The sequence below is a fragment of the Tasmannia lanceolata genome, unplaced genomic scaffold (genome assembly GCF_043159265.1).
Source record: "Tasmannia lanceolata isolate RefF3 unplaced genomic scaffold, GAP_Taslan_0.1 ptg000029l, whole genome shotgun sequence".
In the NCBI taxonomy this organism is placed as follows: Eukaryota; Viridiplantae; Streptophyta; class Magnoliopsida; order Canellales; family Winteraceae; genus Tasmannia; species Tasmannia lanceolata.
In genome coordinates, this window is record NW_027518706.1 from 2068608 (window position 1) to 2089744 (window position 21137).

Here is a 21137-nt window from a genome sequence, read left to right on the forward strand (position 1 = left end):
TGGCAATTGTAGGCTCTTTCTGGATGATTAAGATCCTTTAGTTTCACCCAAGGGACTCGCATACACAATTTAAGATAAAACTATATGGTGACCACACATGTACATCCAACGATTCAGATCAACAAATGGTGACCTACGGTGGTGACCTACGGAGAAGATCTTTTGCGGCATAACTTATCTATGCTAGGGACCAACAAATGAATGGTCTAGATCATAAAAAAAGGTGGACCCCTATATTCCTTTCTAGCGCTAAATACAAAAAAACGTTGTATAAAAATTCATACGTTTAACTTATCAACTAAATCATAATTCTTGCTACTCTAGGCCGTACTCCTTCTGGTCATGTTTGTTTTGGATTTTAAGAATCGATTGTGAGTCCAAAATTGATTATTAGACTCAAATTGACATTTAATTTTTGAGTCCAAAACTAGGGTTGCAACTTGACCCGACCCAAAAATAACATGGGTCGGGTTTAGAAATCATGGGTCTTGGGTAGGGGTTAGGTTTTAATTTGGAAAACCCGACTCAATCTTGGGTAGGGCCGGGTTTTAAGAAAAAAAAAACCCGAAACCCGACCCGACTCATATGGGTGCACTGCGACTTTCTTAAATATCTCTTGAATAACATAGAAAATTATTTTCCAATATATTGATACAATTGTTTTGATTGACGTGATCATGTCTGTTATGTGAAAATATAGTGTCCTTCTTAAAGTTATACACTTGATGACATAAATTTACAAATTTTTGGAGTAAAGATTTGTTTTTTTTTTCTACAATCTTTAAAATTAGTCACTATCCTACGCTAAAAAAATCAAAACCCGACCCGAGATAATTCTCGTGTAGGGTAGGGTTTTGGAAAACCCAACCCGCCCGACCCGAGTTGCACCGGATCCAAAACAAAAGGAGCCTTAGTAATATGGTGGCCACATTTGGTCACCACGCAAAAACATTCCATGGAATTATGTGGGGGTCCAATTGTGCGGAAGATGAAAAGAGACTGAGTGCGAGTGGCGAGACTGGAGAGTGTGAAAAGCTCTTAAAAACTAGGTAAAAAAAAAAACCAATTATAGATAGATGTCTTTTCACCACTTTTTAAGAAAGAGTAATGGCACTCGATTCTCTGACCTCTCCTTCCTTCTCACTTCCGAGCCCCTCTCACATAGTTGGGCCCACGAAAATTACATGGAATAATTTTGAGGCGCTGATATTTTCACCCCCTTAGTACGCATTCGCCCCCCTTACACGTGAACAGTAGGCAACTTTAAAAGAGCGGGGGGGGGGGGGGGGGGTGGGTTGAGGATATAATGGCCCTAATTTTGGGGAGTGATATATCGGCCCCTTTTTTAACTTGGGACAACCGCCTTACTGTATCTATAACTGCAGAGGTGCTGATGTACTTGATGCGGGAAGTATTCAACGGGCTTGATTGCAACGTACACTGCAGGGGGCTGTCCCATGTAATGAAAAGGGTGTATTTATCATTTCCCATAATTTTTCATGCTTTCCAAGCATGCCCTAAACTTCTATCTTATGCCAATTGTACAAAGGTCTAGCTTCCACTTCTAGTACTGAAGGCCTAAGCTTGAACGGTTCCGTACTGGTAACTAATATTGGCACAACACATTTTGATAATTGCAATAAGTCATCTTCATCTTGTCATTTATTATTTTAAGCAGCTGTCAATCGCTATTACAGTTCGCAAAAAGCTCTGGAAGCCAACTAAAATGAATAGGACAAGCTGAGTTTTTTCAATTATTGATGAGGCACATATGTCAAGATAAAAAATGTGAGGTGGAGCCCACTTTTTTCAACGATCCAAACAAGTTATTTGTTGGCCAGGCAGAATTAAAGCCTCAGACTTTAACGCTTTTTGACGGCAATTCACATTAGAGGGGTGTGAATCATCCTACATCGGGTGCGAATTTAACATCACCCTAAATTTTAGTTTATTCTTTTCATTGGAGAATCAAAGTAGGAATCGGCACTCCCTGTCTGTTCTCCGTAGGCCTTTGTTATGGAGGTCATCTTACTTTGATATTGGCACTCCCCTCTCTAATTTTCCCTCTCGCCTCATTCAACTTGGCTCCTCCATCCTATGCGCCCCCGGCGCATATTAGCGGTAACCGCTCTTACCCACGATGAATACCGACTTTTTGTTGCATTTTCATACTAAAAAAAGGAAGATGCTATTTTCACCCCCGCTTCAGTACGTGCACACTCCCCTTATAACCTTATTCGACGTGAAAAGTGGGCAGCTTTATGTCAAATCACGTTATAAGGGGATGTGCAAGTACTACAGGGGTGAAAATATCATCACCCTAAAAACAATAATAAAATAAAAAAGAAGACTTATTCAGAGCTTCTATTGTTTTGGAAGCAAGGAGAGAGACGAAGAGAAGAAAATAAGAGAGAGAGAGAGAGAGAAGAGAGAGAGCGGATCTCTCTCAACAACCCAAAGAAGATCCAGGGATTTGACACATGGTTTGCTCTCTCATTCATTCACAAAAGCCCTTCTTTTGATATTGCCACTCCCCTCTCCTATTTTTCCTTCTCTCTCTCGTCTCATGGATTTTCTCCTTCTTTCAGGTCAGTTAGGGTTTCTCTCTCTCATTCTGTGCAGATCTAAATTAGTAAGATTTTTTTTTTTTTTAGTTTTATTCTCTGATTTTACTGCTACATATTATTGTTTACTGATTTCAATATGAAAATGTTTTTATTTTCATTTTTTTCCTACATTTCAATATGTGAATTTAGGTTGCAATTTCAAGTTGGGGGTTTTGGGTTTTGGGTTTTGTGACTGTCTCTTCTTTCTTCCCATTTTAGGTTTTATGCCCATTTTAGGTTTAAATAAACGGAGCCTTAATGACAGTAAGTGGTTCTATTAAAAACAAAGTTATATCTAGAAAGATGCAAAGTTAAGGTTCTTCCTTTTCTTTTTTGTGGATGATGGGGTTGGATGGTTTAGTCCCTTGCTTGGCACATATGGGTGTTTTAGTCTTAAGTATGTTAGTTAGAGTTTGGGTGAAATACATTGTTTCATTTGTTCTTCTTATTTTAGTACTGATCCTTCATTAATACCACTGTTTTGAGCGATCGAACTAGATGGGTTCGTCAATCCTAACCTGTAGATATTGTAGTATGATTGGAGGATTTGGAGTGGATCATCTGTGTTATTTCTCAGTTTTATGTTATTCCCTTTGCCAAACTATAGAATTAGAAGGAAAATTTCCAAACCCAGTCTGAATTTTTGAGCGGTGGTTAGTTCGATTGATTGTTTGAAAATTGGTTCTCATACTTTTGGTGTTAGAAACTTAGAAACTATTTTTATTTGTCACCATCACTGATAACTTTGGATCCAAAAACTCTACATTGTGGGTTGTAATTGCTGATTTGTTGTAAGCAGGAAATGTTAATAGCTTTGTTTATGGTTAAACTAAAATTGCTTCAATGATGCATGTGGATTGCATTTGCTACCACCAAATAATCAGATCCATCTTTTTTATGCATTGGGCGATATACACGGTAGACACCATTATTTATGATGTTCTAATCATCTTCCTTGTAGGTTGTCGACATATAGTTCAATTGTTTTTTGGATTCAGTTTTGGAATTTCCTTTCTTCTTTATCTAGTTGCTTTAGTATTGTTTTTCTGTTTAGTCATGATTCCATGTGACCATTGTAAGTTTTTTTAGGAAGGTAAGCTGGCTTTAGTGATCATTGTAAGCTACTGTCTTTACTATAAGGTTTGTTTCTTATGGTAGATTTGGGGATTGGTAGGTACAGTTCCGTTCTGATCTGTTGGAGTTTATCCCATGGCAGGTGTTAATTTGCTGAAGCTAAAGTGACTGGCATTATGGGTGTTTCTGGGAAGTGGTTTAAAACATTGGTTGGTTTAAGGAAGTCAGAGAAGTCAAAAGCGTCAGAGAAGGATGAGAATGTGGGTAACAACATTGCTTTACATTAATGAGGAATGCGACACTAATGTGTATATTCTGCTTCTGTTGCTTTTTTAAAATTGCTGCAATTTGGCGCACTTCTATTCATATGTTCTTCTGGAAGGAACATGGATCAGGATTGCGTATATTGCAGTTCCAAGCCTTTACAATTAATTACTTCCTTGAATTTATACACATGCCTAACAGCCTAGTGCTTTTGTTCTTTTATGTGAGACTATAAGACGTTGTATGCAATTGGCTTTGTTTCCTTGCTAAAAGGCTGAGAGCTAGTGGGTAAACCTAGCAGTAGATGCCATAAATATTACATTTTCAGTGGAATCCAACAGTCCTGCTACACAATTCCTTCACAATCATCATTTGTTTCCATTGATTTCTGAATGCCCATTCCGTAATTTATGCACTCTCATGGTGATCACATTTGTTGACATGATCTATGTCGTAAGATGGAGATAATCTCTTAAGAGTTGAGTTCGGTTTGATGCTATAGATTAGAGATTTTTCAACACAATGAGCCGTCTTGCAATGTGCATGCTCATTTTCCTGTCTTTCAAATTTTGCTCGCTTTTATATTTATTTAATTTAGGCAGTGGGAGTTAGACATGATGGGCTGAGCAAGGCTCAGAATGTTCAGATGGATGTTGATGCAAATTTGGGCTCTAATACCAGTTTGGTGCAAACCTAGGGCTCGCATGTGACTTTTTGGGAATTTAGGAGCATAAAATGAGTTCTAATTCAATAAAACCGGCAACATGCATTCCCAAATCAGCATAAACATAACATAATAATCAAAACCCAGTTATGATGTTGAAAGAAATTCTAGGATTTAGAGTTTATTCATCTAAAGAATTTGGTTCATCCCAAACACATTTCATACAATCCCAAAAGATGACTGCCAACTAATGAATAAAAGCATATCTTAATTCAAATTTGTCACAGAAATCAAATCTATAAAAAATAAATATGACCCCAAAAAATACTTGCGGGTATGGGAGTAATGGTGGGTGGGTGGATCTGGGTAGGTAACCAAGTGACAAGGGTTATGGAATGATTAGGTAAGGTTTGTAAGGGTGATGGAGAAAGGTTTCGAGGGAAAATGTTTATAGAAAGGGCTGGAAAGATAGGGATGATTGGACACATAATAGGGAGTGACGTGCCGGGCTTCGTGTCTTGATCGTCTGTTGCAGGTAATGGCCGAGAGGAGAAAGAAAGAGGCTAGAGTGGGGGAAAGAAGGGCCAGTCTCAACCAAGACAAGGACAAATGAAGAAAAGAATGATCAAGATCAAGAAGATCAATCCTTTTCAAAAAAAAGATCAAGAAGATCAAAATCAAAGAGACTAAGATCAAGAAATGATCAAGATTATTAAGAGAAAGAAAGATCAAGATCTAGAAAAGATAAGATCAAGAAAAGGGGGAAGGAATATCATGGGGGGAGAAACGGTAACGGGAAAGGGGAACGATTTATAAACCCAACCGGGTAGGGTGAAATGGAAATGAGAGAAAATGAATGTAGTATGTAAGAGGATAGAAAAGAGAGCGGTAATAGAGCACGGGAGTTGAAAGAGAGAGAAGAAGAAAGGGAGAGAAGAAGAAAGGGGAGGAGGAGAATACCTTGCGAGTGGGAGATCCTTGAGCTTTCTTCAAAACATCAAAATCCTTTTAGGGCTTCATCTATGTCTTTTATATGGGGGCTTGCTAAATTTTTATTACTAAAAATAGTAAGTCCATATTTACTAAAAATAGTAAGCTCGTACATACCACAATAGTAAGTCAGTATTTTGAATTAGTGATGTGTTTGGGGTCGGGTAATGGGCCATGGGTAATGGGTAGTGGTGGGCCTTAGGTTCATCAGTTCATGTGGACATCCCTCACATCTAGGTGAATAAGTGTCACTACATCTAAATAAAATCTTACATAAAAGAAAAAATAGTATATGTCCCACGTAAAACAATCAAATCTAATGACTAGACTGTTGAATTAAAACAATTTTCCCGATGTGAGAAGAACTCGACTCCCTCAAGTTAATAACTACAATGTGCCGAAATAGGTCCTCACGAAGCTGTCGTAATTGTATCGTATCCAACCAGGAATACTCAATCACAGAACATTCTCGCCAACAAGGTTTTCAATTTCGACCGAAATCCGAAATTTCTGTCGAAATTGGGTTAAGTCGAAACATTACAAAGTTTCGACCGAAATATCAATCGAAATTTCGTTATCCCCTAATTTAAGGAATATCCCTAAAAAATCTGAATTTTATTCGTTACTTAATATTATCCCGAAATTATCGAAATTACCAAAATTTCCTACAGGATAAAATGTTACTTTTTCCTATTTCAAACAACATTTCAAAATTTCGCCTGAAATTTCGGTGAGGACTGAAACGCATTCCGAAACCGAAATTTAAAACCTTGCTCTCCAACGAACTAGGTATCACCAGTAAAATCCTAGGCGGAATCCTCATCGTTCGAACTTCCATGTCGTAAACTCTAGAAGACAATGAGGTGATGATAATAGGCTCTGGCAAGTCTTCAAGGCATGGATAATGATTGAATTCAATCACAAACTGATCCCTAATGCTGTAGAAGTGACTCCTCTGGTGCTAGTCAGCGGCCATGTCATTCCTCTCAATACTCAGTCGCAATCTCTCTAACACCTCTCAATGAACCACCTCAATGTAGTGGATGACCGCATCGGCCCCGACACTGGGCTTTCTAGAGCAGGGCATAGGAGTACGATCTAAGAGGTGTGGAAGGTAATGACCACGAATGGTCTCTAAGGAATGCGTGATGAAACTATGGTATGCAAGCTGTTGCGAACCATAAAACAAAAAAAGACGTCGAAGACGAATACGAAAAGAACTTACCTGTTGATTGTGGTCTTCTTCCGCTTGAATAAGTCAATTCTCACCTGAATCAACTCATCGCCTGAAGAACGCAAGTTATTTATTTTTTCTCCAAATTCTTTGGTTGAGATTAAAAGTAGCTATGGACTAAAAGTCAACACATGAACTTTGTCTTCGTTCAGCAAAATTTCGCATTCTGCCTCTTTCTGACAACGACTTCACGTCGCTTCGAAAATTTTTGTTCTTTTACCACTCAAAAGGAGGGATTTGGAGAAATGAGCGTTGTGGGTCAGGATTGCAGAATGTTTTTTTTCCTCTAGTTTTTTGTTTTTTCATTATTTGCACGGGAAAAAACACAAAAGCACCGCAGAGAATGGTTGTTTGTCAGTCATCACCTCTCTCTCTCTCTCTCTCCCCAAAATGAGATTAGAAGTTGGTGGGGACTGCATGTTGCTTTCTTGGCTGAGATTCGAAGTGGGGATTACATGCCATCTTCTTGACTAAGAATAGAAGCTGGTGGAGTTGGTGAGATTAGAAATTTTTTGTTTATTTTTCACACTATTTTTTTATGGTTACTGCATGCGCACTTACTTTTAAAAAATGAATATGCACATAAATATTAACACTGAAACATACTTTCACTCCTTTTTCCACGTTCTTTTGGGAACATATGTCAGTATGTGCTGTCATTCAGGCACATGCAAGTCATTCAGGCACATTGCATGTGCTTGAGGGCATTACTTTCATCGAGGAGGGAGATGATGATAACGAGGACAACAATGATGGCTTACCATTTTTTATAATTGATTTTGTCATTTGATATTTGAGACTTTGAAAATTGATATGAACTTGTGTCTCTTAAAATTTTAAGACTATTATTATCCATTATGCATGGAGAATTGATATGAACTTGTGTCTGTTATAATTTTAATATTATTATCTAATATGCATGGGTTTAGATGGGAAATGAATGATTTGTATGTGACAAGTTTGTTTGCAAACAATTTATATTATGATATTGAATAATCAAAGTAGTTTCTATTTCAATTAATGGGTCTGAATGAAAAATGAAAACTTAGTAATTTTATTGTTGTTTCTGATTTTTTAAAAAGTTTTCTGATGTCTGTGTGTGTGTGTGTGAATGAATGAATGAATGTTATGTTTTATCCATTTAAACTTTCCTAATGAAAAAGGATTCTTTAAGCTAGCTATTAAAAATGGAATTCTTTAAGCTAAGATCTTTAAGGAATTAAGGGCGGGTTCGGCAAGGCTTCTCATTCTCGCCTAATTAATCGGGCGAGAAACGGGTCGATGAGAATCGCGAGAAGCGACAATTTGTCGCTCCATAAAATCCTACTTTTTAGTCTAAAAAGAAGGCAACATTTTAGAAACGGACCTTAGCGGGTCAGCTTACCGAACTCAATTTTTGAGATATTTTTGCTTTACTCATCCTCCACACCTAAAAATCAGGAGAATCCGGTACTTAGATGGTTGCCAAACACGCCGTAAGTTTTCTACTTAATGGTGCCTAAAGAACCTATGATTTTACCATTCCAAAAAAAAAACAAACCCTATGATTTTAAAATCTTTCCTAATTTGTGAAAGATTGATTTAGTTGCTTAACCTGAAGAATTTAAAGAGATTTACACCTACAAGGACTCTTTAACAATAGTCAAAGATAATTGTTGTACAACACGGAATTCACCTCCTTTTTTTAATAGAATTTTCATTTCTAAAATGGAAAAGCCTTTTTTTCTCGATGCCACTTCCCTGAAAAAATAAGTGGACATTATGTTTTGAAATTTCTATGTTCAGTAATGAGAATCCCTAACAGACTATGGGCCTGTAACTCGCATCTACAATGTTGGTTGTTGTTCTTAACTGAGTCATGTCCGTTCCTAATATATCTATATTTATCAGTTAATACTGCTAGATTTTATTTTTTTGAATGGTAATACTGCTAGATCCCATCATCTATTGTTTTCCACATCTCTCAATTCTATCCGGTTTTACTAATTATTCTGGAAGTATTGCAGAAAACTGTACATGCTAGTCGATTTTGGCACCGAAGAAAGCAATCCATTGAGATTGAAAGTGCTATTCTTGACGATGAGTTTGCAGAAAATGCTTCTTCACCAACAGATGCCAATTCCCTGCCAATCTCAAACACTGGAACCTCTCCTACTAGCTCCCTTCACGTCCAGAATGCTTCTCAAATTGAACAGAATGCGAAAGAGGAATGGGCTGCCACACATATCCAAACTGCTTTTCGTGCATTTCTGGTATGAATGCATTTCTTGTCACCATTTAACAGTCAGTAGAAGCAGGATTTGTAGTTAGCCACCATTTCAGTTCCAATTTAAATCTGTCATCGTCTAGATTGACATGAAATAAGGTTTTTCTTTCAAATGGTAAGATAGAGACAGGGGTGCAACACGAGGACTTCCCAGGAGGTTGGCATGAAATTAGTTATAGTTGCTTTATGTTGGTTGACACATCATTTTCTTCTTCTTTTTTTACACTTTACGAGTCATTGCTCAATTTTAAAGCTGTTGAGAGAAAGAATTAGAGAAGAAAAGTGAGTTAGAGAGATGATCCCCCTCACTAATATATTTATTAATAATGGAGAAGCATAATTACATCTATGCCCTCAGGCTTATTACATATGTCCAACTATATCCAACACTCCCCCTCAAGCTGGAATGTAGATATTGTACATTCCTAGCTTGCTACAAATATCATTCAACTTTGACTGAGGCAAGGGTTTCGTAAATATGTCAGCTAACTGGTCCACAGATCGAGTAAAAGAAACCTGTATCTCTCCTTTATGAATTTTCTGACGAATAAAGTGGCAATCCACCTCTATATGCTTGGTTCTCTCATGGAAAACATGATTGGTGGCTATGTAAATTGCAGCTTTATTATCACAATAAAGCTGTGCTGAAGAAGAACAAGGAAAACCAATCTCCGCCATGAGGGAACGTTACCAAAGGAGCTCCCCACTAGTATAGGACATAGCTCGATATTCTGCCTCAGCACTTGACTTCGAAACAACTTCTTGCTTTTTACTTTTCCAAGACACCAGATTGCCCCCCACCAATGTACAATAGCCAGTGGTTGATTTCCTATATGCTGGAGATCCTGCCCAATCTGCATCACAATAGTCTTCTATTCTGACATGTCTATTTTTCTTGAATAGTAGTCCTTTCCCTGGTGCTCCTTTTAAATAACGGAGAATCTGAACTACTACCGCCCAGTGAGAAGTACGAGGAGCACTCATGAACTGACTGACTACTCCAACTGCATAAGAGATATCTGGGCGAGTAACTGTAAGATATATGAGCTTGCCAACTAGTCGTCTATATCTGCCAGGGTCTTCCAACAGATCTCCTTCCTCTGGAATAAGTTTCACACTAGGATCCATAGGCACAGATATAGGCTTTACTCCAAGATTTTCTGTTTCTTCTAGTAGGTCTAACACATACTTTCTCTGTGATAGAGATATTCCTTGAGAAGAATAGGCCACCTCTATTCCTAGAAAGTATCTAAGTCGACCTAAATCTTTTGTAGCAAACTCTGTCTGTAAGAAACTCTTCAACCTTTGAATTCCTCCTGAGTTGTTTCCTGTAATAATGATGTCATCAACATACATAATCAGAAGGATGCATCCTGCAGAGGATTTATAACTGAATACTGAATGGTCTACTGCAGACTGTCTAAGACCAAAGCGAATAACGACCTCACTAAATCGACCAAACCATGCTCTTGGAGATTGTTTCAAGCCATATAAGGATTTCTTAAGGCGACAAACAGAGGAGGACATCTCCCCCTGAGCAGCATACCCTGGAGGCTGCTCCATGTAAACCTCCTCTTGTAGATCGCCATGCAGAAAGGCATTCTTCACATCAAGTTGATGCAGAGGCCAACCATGATTAGCTGCCATGGATAAGATGACACGAACTGAAGTAATCTTGGCTACAGGGGAGAAAGTCTCATGATAGTCAACCCCAAAGGTCTGAGTGTACCCGTTAGCAACCAGACGAGCTTTCAACCGTTCAACTTTGCCATCAGGTAAATACTTAATGGAGAAGACCCAACGACAACCAACTGGTCGAGTCCCAGCTGGAAGAGAAACAAGTTCCCATGTTTGGTTGGATCGAAGTGCCCCCATTTCCAGATCCATAGCAGCTCACCAGCCAGGATGTTTAAGAGCCTCCTGTAATGATTTGGGTAACTCGACAGAGGACAAGGAAGAAACAAAGGCTTGAAAAGAAGGCGTTAGTCGATCATAAGAAACAAATTGAGAAATATGATGGGCTGTAGAATGAGACCGAGTACGAGAAGCAATGGGAGAATCAGAAGTAATAGCAGATGATGGTAAAGAAGATACCTCAGTAGGCATGAGTGGGACCTCGACTGTAGCAGATGAGGAGGTGGAAGCCTCATCTGCTGCACCCGTCGCTGATATTCTTTTGTAATGGGTGGGCGAACCACTGGAACTGAAGAAGAGGGTGCCGGTTCTGAGTGTGGCGCAGGCTGGAGTGGTACCTGGACAGGGTCAGCAAGCGAAGGAAGAAACAAGGGTACCTCATCCGGGATGGAGCTAGGAGCAGGAGGAGTCGAAGGTCCAAAAAAAGGTTCTGATTCAAAGAATGTTATGTCGGCGGAGACAAACCATCTTCGTAAACGAGGACTATAACAGCGATAACCTTTCTGAGTCCTAGAATAACCCAGAAAGACACAACGCTCTGACCGAGGATCAAGTTTGTCCCTACTAGGTCCAAGAAGGTGAACGAAACAGACACACCCAAAGACGCGAGGGAGGAGAGGAAACGGCTCATTTTGAGGATACAATAGACGAAAAGGAGAGGAACCACGAAGGACAGAAGATGGGAGACGATTTGCAAGAAAACATGACGTCAACACGGCCTCTCCTCAAAAAGATTTAGGGACTCGCATTTGAAACAAGAGCGTGCGAGTAACTTCAAGTAGGTATCTCAATTTTCTTTCGGCGACACCATTTTGTTGCGACGTGTAGGCACACGAAGATTGATGAATAATTCCATGACCTGTAAGGTAATCCTCAAAAGCATGTGTAGAAGAGAATCGAGAGCATTATCAGTACGTAGACATTTGATATTGCAATTAAACTGGTTATTTATCTCAACATGAAAAGCACTGAAGAGCTGGGAGCGGTCTTTCAACTAGATTCATGTCATACGTGAATAATCATCAATAAAAACAACGAAATACCTAAAACCATTATTGGACGCTACCCTAGAGGGCTCCCATACATCAGAATGAACTAAACTAAAAGGACTATCGACACGACTGAGGACTCGGGAAGGAAAGGACACCCGGTGATGCTTCCCAAGTTCACACGACTCGCACTGGAATAGAGAAATAGAAGATGGAACATAAGACGACTGCTGAAGGCGCTGAAGGGATGGATGACCAAGACGACAGTGTCACTGAAAGGCATCGACGGATGTATGCGGGACTGTAGGAGAACGTCTACAGTCAAGGCGGTAGAGACCATCCACCTCACGACCCGATCCAATCGTCTTCCCAGTCGAAAGATCTTGGAAAACACAATACGATGGATAAAATGAGATGGAGCACTGGAGATTTTTCGTTAATTGACTAACAGACAATAAGCTAAAATGAGATTTTGGAACACATAAAACAGATGATAAAGAAATATTAGGTGAAGGACAAATTGTGCCAATACCAGTGATGGGAGAAGTGGACCCATCAGCAAGAGTAATAGCCTGAGTTCCTGTCCGAATGGAATGAAAAGAAGCAAGTTGAGAATAGTTACCAGTAATGTGATTGGAGGCTCCCGAGTCAATAATCCAGGACCCGGAGCTAGAAAGTAAGGTCGTGGGTGAGCTACCTGGCTGAGCAAACCCAGCAGTATAATGGGAGGCATTCTGTCTGAACCGCTGCAGCTCCTCATAATCTGATCTCGGGAATGTGAAAGGTTCATCAACAGAAATAGAGAAGGCAAAGAGGTCACATTGTCAGACGGACCGGGCACAGTGAGATGAGCTGACTGGCCTGTGCGAAGCTCTGGATGTAGTGTGTAGCATGTCTCAATCTGGTGGCCATCCCTATGACAATGAGTACAATAAGGACGACCACAGCCAGCACTAACACCGCCACGGCCACGAGCCCGAGTAGAGTAGCCACCTCCTCTAGGTGGTCGAGACCCACCAGAACTGTCAGAAGAAACTAGAGCTGCACTCTCAGATGGAAGGCTGGGAGATGGATCATCAAGACACTGCTATGCTCGTAAATAAGTCTCCCGTAAGGAGGGAATAGTGCCCGAGTCAAGGACCTGCTGACGGAAGGAAGCAAACTCAGGGCCTAAGCTCTCAAGATAGTGAACAACCCGAATCTGCTCACGCTGGCGACGAAGAACATTGTTATCAGACGTGAGGGGTAAGTAGATGTCAAGCTGCTGACATAAGGATAGAAACTGGCCATAATGTGTCTCCAGGGACAGATCACCACGACGAAGACGCATCCACTCAGAGTAAGTAGAGCAAGTACGCCGGAAATTCTCAACCCCAGAGTAAGTGTCAGCGGTATGATCTCAAATCTCCTTCGCAGTGGGAAGGAGAACCATCGTGGATGAAATGACATGCGTCATGCTCTGCCATAGAAGACTACGAATCAAGGCATCTTCCATTTCCCAACGGGTGAAGGACGGGTCCGTACGTGGAGAGGGGTCCTGACGAAGAAAACTAACCTTACCTCTCCCAAGGAGATAGGTCGCAATTGCAACTTTCCAGAGAAGGTAGTTAGGTCCATCAAACTTGGCAATATTCAACTGTGGGTATGAACCCTCCACAGGTGCCAAGGAAGGGGGAGATGATGAAGAAGGAACCGGCGGTGTGGTAGAAGCATGAGTCTCAGTGGTCATGCCAAGAGATGGATCAACGATGACAGGAGGATCCATCAAGACAACAAAGATCAAGAAACAAAGAAACCACAACCAAGGGCTCCAACGGGGAGACGTAGAGAAGATGAAGAAGAACTAACTAATCCATCAAGAAGGTCATAGAAAAAGCGCACAAGAAAGGACCAAGTGCATAGAGAGACCCATATAGAGACTAGGAAGATGTCGAAGACGTAGTAAGAAGAGAGAAATCTAACACATCAAAGAAAGATGGAAAGAAATAAGGCTTTTAACAAAGAAATCCAAACCAAGGTTACCTGGAACGCGGTTCGTTCCGGTACGCGGTACGGGAACGGGTACGGGGTACGATGGTAGTCTGGTACGCGGTACGATGAGGGTATACATATATATATATATATATATATATATATATATATATATAATTTCATATATTTTTACAAGAATGTCATTCCATAGTACACACTACCCACATTTAATACACAAAATATAAAAACCTCGTGTATGTCATACATATTTTTTCAAAAAGAAAGTTCCCGTTGGAATATATGAATATCCTTCCATAGTCCATACTACATCCATTTAATAAAAAAATAAAAAAACCTCATGTATGCCCACATATTTTTTTTCAAAATAAAGCTCTAGTTCCAATTCAACCCAAAATATATAAAATTTGTAGTTCTCTCCATCTCTCTTCTAGTCTATATGCATCTCTCTCTCTTTCTCTCCCGCGGGTCGCCGCGGTTCGTCATTTTTGGCGATCCGGGTCGTTAGTGAACCACGTTTCGGATCGTGCGACCCCGGATCGCGGATCGGAGGGGGTATGGTGAATCCGGTAACTATGATCCAAACACGGCTTGGATTTTCAGGGGGGGCGCGGGGGGGGTTTGAGGGGGGGGCAAAACACGGGCTGCTTGGGTTTTCAGTGGGCGCGGTGGGTTTCAGGGGGGGCAAAACACGGACTGTTTGGGTTTTCAGGGGGGCGCGAGTGGGTTTGAGGGGGGCAAAAAGATGAAATCTGTTTTGGATATGGGGAAGGTTAGGGCTAGGTTTAGGACTTGGGAGAGATGAAGATGAGAATGAGGAAGGGGTTAGGGAGAGATAAAGAGGAGGATGAGGAAAGGGGTTAGGGTTGAGGAATGGAGAAGATGGAAGCTAAGGGGTTTCCCTAGGGATAAAAAACCCTAGGGCTCTGATACCATGTTGAGAGAAAGAATTAGAGAAGAAAAGTGAGTTAGAGAGATGATCTCCCCCTCACTAATATATTTATTAATAATGGAGAAGCATAATTACATCTATGCGCTCAAGCTTATTACATATATCCAACTATATCCAACAAAAGCATTTGGGTTTGAGCTTTTACTTATGGTCTCATACCTTTTTCTCACAGTAATCCGGCTCTCTATAAATGAACTGCAGTCAAATAGTTTGGTGGTGATCAAAATCCTAACCAGTTTGTGATTCTGTAACAATTGTCATTTTTCTAAAAGAAAAACTAATATTTGATGAGTTTTTTTATAATGCCCGACCGTGAGGTTGTAAAGAACGGAAGGAGACAAGACCTCCTGCCTTGGTTTTTGAACCAAGGAAAAGTCAAACACTGTGCTTTCCCTTGCATTAAAAATCAAGGGAGACAGGTTTTCTCTCTCTCCGCCCTTCATGACAATGGTCGGCCACCATATAAGTTCTCATATTTGATTATTATAATTGGTTCAGAAAAATAAATAATCTTAATGTCCTTTCCTTTGATGTTAATTTGACTATAAAAAGCAAAAAAAGCAAGTGGGTCCTTGAGTTAATGTAGAATCTTGTGTGAATATATGTTTGACATTTTGGATTGTTGACTATTGCAGTTCTGTTCATAGGAAACTGTGCTTTGAAGGTTTGTTTTATGTGTCAGGCTAGGAGAGCTCTGCGAGCTTTGAAAGGATTGGTGCGACTTCAGGCACTTGTAAGGGGCCATGCTGTGAGAAAACAAGCTGCAATAACACTTCGATGTATGCAAGCTTTGGTGAGAGTCCAGGCACGTGTTAGAGCGAGGCGTGTTCGCATGGCACTGGAGAGTCAGCTGGTGCACCAAAAGCTTCAGCAACAATTTGTACACGAGGCCCGTGTTCGAGAGATAGAGGTAAAGCAAGTTGGGCAACTGAACTACTGAAACATGATAGGCATGCCGATATACAAAATTGGGCAACTCAGGTCGGGTTGGGTATCCTTCGGGTCGGGTTCGGGTTGAGTTTGGGTCGGGTCGGGTTGAACCTCATCGGGTTGGAACTCGGGTTCGGGTTGAGTGAATGGTTGCTCGGGTCAGGGCCGGATTGGCCTCAACCCGACCCGAGTTGCACCCCTATATACAATCAAATTACCTGTGACTTTTGCCTGATGATGGCAATCATTTCATATTTTACTGGGGTCAAACCTGGTCTCACCCTTCTGAACATGTTATGAATTCTCTTAAAAGTTTTTGTATTCTTTACCTCTTAGTGTGTCATGTGAACAATAATGCAGAGTAGAAAAAGAACTTAATGCAGAGTAGAAAATTTATATGAAAAGAGGAATGCTAATATGCCCACCTTATTTCTTTGGTTCGATTGCCGATCCAGGAAGGTTGGTGTGATGGCGTTGGATCCGTGGAAGATATTCAAGTGAAGTTGTTAAAGAGACAAGAAGCTGCGGCCAAGCGTGAGAGAGCCATGGCATATGCCCTGGCTCATCAGGTGAGCCTTGGATTGAAGCCTTTTGTCAAATATGACACACACATACCTCGGCTTTTTTTTTGTAATGAATTTGACCAATAAAGGATTTTTAAAGGATCAAAATGCCAGGTTGTTCCTGCTGAATTTTTCTTTTTAAAGTAGACCGTAGTTCTCCTTTTGAAATAACTGAAAAACTTCATGTAACTGTGGGAGTCACTCTCTTCTCGCTTGAAAACGTTTCCATGTTTCATTAATTCTGTTACTTTTGCCTTTTGTTCTCAAATGTTGGGCCGTATTACTGTTTATTAAGTTGACCGGGTTTACCTTAAAGTACACGTTGATGCTTATGCTTTTTTTGATAGATTATTAGCTTTGGACATTTTTGTTTGTCACCGTAGAGATTGCCGTGTCTTTGTGGTTGTTTGTACTACCAATTTTGAAACCCTATTGCCTGTTCTTGTGAAATTTTAAATTCATCACCAGTATATGAATCTACGGATGATTTTGGTTGTCATTGATAAGGAGAGAAATACTTGCAGAATTTTAAAATTTAAATAACTCCTCATTATGAAGAAACATCAATGTTGTTTAGGTTAGCCTCATCATCTATGATACCCATATATGAAAATAGATGCAGACGTAGACATGGAATGGGGATAAGACTCTGGATTTCCATAATCTAGGACATGTACGGGTTTCCCATACCATTAGATAAGACAAAGATGCGTATACATAATTTACAAAGCCTACCTATGTTTTATTTTTTATTTTTATTATTTGAATGATATCCCTGGGTATGTTTTAGCTTTAGAGGATGGAATGGGAAAGTTCACAATTTTCGCATGTAAAACTAGTCACATCAATAAAATTATAAATAGAAGGAAATCAAACACAGAGGCTCCATGAAGAATGATTTCTAATCCGTAGTGCATGATGACACTATCTTTGTTTTGGCTGATATTGAAAGCTCTATTATACTTCAATTGATTTTTTTTTGAACAGGGATTATACTTCAATTGATAATTCAGAAACAATTTACTGGATTGTAATCTCCATCAATCCTCTTTTTTATTTCCAATATTTTTGAGCAGTAACAACTGATTTTATTCCAAAGGAGCTAAAATAGCAGTACAAAATGAAAACGTAGGACAAGTTGTCGCTGTTGCCAATATGATAAAACTATTTTTTTTTTCTGCATCAGTTCACATTGCAACAAAAATGTTTTTCCTACCATGAGCTCCTCTCTTTCCACCGCGTGCCTTGCCAAAATTTCTGCAATTTCTTTGGCTTATTTTAGCCTGTGTTCAAACATCAAGTTTATCCTTCTGAAAGTATCAGTTATCTCCATTCTCAACCCTGCAAGCCTCCACGAATGTACTGAATGACTTTGGGCCCATGAGCTTACATTTTTGGAATGTGAAGGCTAGCGAGGAGGGCTGTCATTTCCACTTCATTTGAATTTCTTTCCAACTGGACCCGGATAGGCTTTGATTACTTCTCTTAAATGATTTCTAAAAACTCTGTACTGAATGAGTTTGGGCCCATGAGCTTACATGTTTAGAATTACCTTCTACCGTACGATTTTAGGAGTGTCTATTGAAAATGTGAAGGCTAGTGAGGAGGGCTCACATTTCCACTTCATTTCAATTTCTTTCCAACTAGACCCAAATAGGCTTTGGTTACTTCTCTTAAATGTTTCCTAAAAACTCTCCCAACTAGGACGGGCACGGGGTTCCCTTTTGTGCTATCATCAAAATTTAGTAGTGTTGGTTTTGGATGATGCAACCTGTCAAGTATGATTGATCTCCAATTTCTAATAATGACATTTATTGGTAATCTACTGAACGAAATTTTGGCTGATCCTAACCCATTCAATAAAAATGGAGGGTTTTAGTAAGAAAATTTACCCGTTCATATTTGCAGGCATTTATCCAGCAGATATATCTCCAATTGGGAGGGAATCTTTCAGATCACATTTCTGGTGGGGGCCTACTAGGTCAGCTGTCCCTCTCACCGCACATAAAGTGGGACAGAAATTCCACCAAAGAATCAAGAGTCATGTGATTCCATTTAACATTATCTTTGAAAATTTTGCTCACTCCTTAGCTGTTGTGTTTTTGTTTTTGTTCTTTTTTCTCCTTTTCTTTTTTCTTTTCCATTTTTCTATCGAAGCTGCTTCTTTGTTTTTTTGTTTTTGCTCCTTGGAAGTAACCATGGCCGTATTTTTTCCTCTCCAGTGGCAAGCAGGATCAAGGCAGCCATCAGCACCTGCAGGGTTTGAACCAGATAGAAACAATTGGGGTTGGAACTGGCTGGAGCGATGGATGGCCGTTCGTCCTTGGGAAAACCGGTTTGTCGATATAAACCTTACAGATGGAGTGACAGTCCACGAGGAAGGATCTATAGGGGGAAAGAACATCGCCAAGAATCAATTCATTTCCACCACCAAGAAGCCTAGTCTCCATTCAAACATCTCGAATCAGAAAACTGTTCCATCCAATTCTGATGGAAGTGGCTCTTCATCCAACACGCTCTCTGTCAAGCCAAAACCCAACACATCACTTGAACAGTCAATTGAAAAAGCCAACTCCCGAGTTTCTGGAGTGGGTCCCCGTTCGTACAGTAATCCAAAAGAGAGGCCCAAGCAACCAGATACACAGGCAAAGAAGCGCTTGTCCCTACCTAGCACTGGTGAGTGTGGACTTTACGGAGTAATAATTTCTTAAAAGAAAATTTGTGATGCCTATTATAGTGGGAAAAACATTTACTGAAATTCATCTGAATAGACGATTGGAGGGTAATGTTGTGCTTGCCCACATGCCCACCTCTGTATGAAAGCACAACTTCCCTCTCATTTGGAAGTGCTTTGCAAATCAGAGACATGAGGTTGTGGCTTCAATCCCTGCTTTCCAACCAAAAAAAAAAAAAAGCTAGAAAAACACTGCTACAGGAACCTCAATGGTTTCTGACTATTGCTGGTTTTTCTGGTCTCTGAATGATTACTTGTTTCTTTTGCTGGGGTGTGTTTTGCAACTACACGCGAATACATACTGAAATTTTATGGATTGATTACTAATTGGTGATTCTCTTATATTCAGTCTATTATTAGTTCTATCCTGCATGCTTATGTTTTGCAATTATGCATAGGAAAATGATATCGTGACGTAGAGCAAGACCGATGGAAGAGCCCAACAATGAGAATGTGCCATGCATGCAAAAATAATAATAAAAAATCTGGTTTTTGTTGATTTTCCTAAACCTAGGTCTGGCTTACGTCACTTGTAATGGTGCAGCGGGAACCCATTTGTATGGCCCCCTGTTCGGTCTTACTCTCGGTCTCGCTAGCATTCCTCATTATGTATATGGTTGTGAACAAACGAGCCAAAACAGCCGATAACTTAGCGGGTTTCTGATCTATTTACTTGTTCTGTTGGGTATGACTATATTGAAACTTTGGTTTCTCTAGACTAATCAGTGCTACATTTTCTTTTTTCTGTGATCGCGAACAGGTGTTGGAGTACAGTCGGTGAGGCGTCCCAATCGAACTACAGTTAACAAGATGCCTAATGCAGAGAAACTCAGTAAGGTTAGAGCTAAATCCGAAGTAAGACGTGATTCAAACCCTACAAATCTGGCACAACAGGGAATGATGGAGCTGCAGACTTGAAGAACCCATTTGCATTTTTCAGTTATGAAATTGAGGTGCTGAGGGGAAAATTTGAGTCCTGTTTGAGTTTGTATGTACATAGTTTTTCTCTCTAGCTGGGCTACTTCAACTTGAATTCTCCTACGAGCCTTCTCTCTTGCAGTCTCTGTCTCGCCTGCAATAATAATTTATTAAGTCCATTAGACTGATGCAATGTTAATCTGTTACACATTTCCTACGTGGGTCATCTACTTTGATGTTGCCACTTTGCTTTTTTTTTCTTCTCTTTCTTCGAGATGATAGTGTTTAATGGTGGGTGGAAGATACCAAATATCAGGGGTAGAAAACTAGAAATATCTGCTCCCAAGAAAAAACATTTGGACTATTGCTCAGTATATGTTCTGCATGTGGGTGAGACAATGCACGTGATCCTGTGCTATCACTTATGTGTTGTTTCCTTCATTCTCGATGATAAGTCTAACCTTGGGTTACTAATTAATGATGAATCTAAGCGAGCAGTATATCAATAACTTTGACTTTCATCATTTATCCTCTCGTGGTAAATCTGATCTTCCTCGCTGATAAATTTTTACCTTCACAAGCATTAATCTTTTGAATCTCTACCATAAAACTGACCTTCTCGATTTGACTCTTCACTTTTGTTGATAAATTTCACCATCATGAGTTCCTAGTAGGTGATAAATTAGGGGTGCAACTTGGCTCTGGTTGGGTCGGGTTGATGCCAACCCAAAACTCTAATCCTCCAACCTGAACCCGACACCCAGGCTCTCAACCCGACGGTGCGAACTCGAGCCAACTGATTATTATTCTCCTGAACACGAGCCGATTTCCCAATTTGGATCGGGTTGGGTTGGGTTAACCTGTATTTTTTAAAGAAATAAACTTTGATTTTTGGGATGTTTCAAAATTTAGTTGGGATTTGGGTCAGGTCGGATTGCCCGATACCCCAACCAGAACCCAACCCGAACCTGAACCTGACCCAAATTTTGAGAAGTCGAATTCAACCCACCGAAAATTCCGGTTGAACCCGACCTGAGTTGCACCCTATGA

At 40.1% G+C, this 21137-nt stretch overlaps 1 protein-coding gene across 3 annotated transcripts; it reads left to right on the forward strand.

Moving 5' to 3' along the window:
- Positions 1–2329: 2329 nt before the first annotated feature.
- On the forward strand, positions 2330–20304 carry LOC143858919 (protein IQ-DOMAIN 5-like). 3 transcript variants are annotated; one of them, XM_077369622.1, is made up of 8 exons: positions 2334–2483; positions 2589–2632; positions 3823–3940; positions 8839–9084; positions 15625–15852; positions 16328–16441; positions 18658–19111; positions 19930–20304. In XM_077369622.1, the coding sequence occupies exons 3-8, from the start codon at positions 3857–3859 to the stop codon at positions 20085–20087; spliced, it is 1284 nt and encodes a 427-aa protein (XP_077225737.1). In that variant the 5' UTR covers positions 2334–2483; positions 2589–2632; positions 3823–3856; the 3' UTR covers positions 20088–20304. The 3 variants fall into 3 exon arrangements, with proteins under 3 accessions (XP_077225738.1, XP_077225736.1, XP_077225737.1); XM_077369623.1 differs by having other exon boundaries at positions 2330–2632; XM_077369621.1 differs by lacking the exon at positions 2589–2632 and having other exon boundaries at positions 2331–2588.
- Positions 20305–21137: the final 833 nt, after the last annotated feature.

What these genes read in the sequence shown, in the direction of transcription:
- LOC143858919 (XM_077369623.1), top strand. Translation starts at nt 3,857, where the DNA reads ATGGGTGTTTCTGGGAAGTGGTTTAAAACATTGGTTGGTTTAAGGAAG. An exon ending in CGTCAGAGAAGGATGAGAAT is followed by an intron (nt 3,941 to 8,838) that starts GTGGGTAACAAC and finishes GAAGTATTGCAG; the next exon opens with AAAACTGTACATGCTAGTCG. An exon ending in CATATGCCCTGGCTCATCAG is followed by an intron (nt 16,442 to 18,657) that starts GTGAGCCTTGGA and finishes TTTCCTCTCCAG; the next exon opens with TGGCAAGCAGGATCAAGGCA.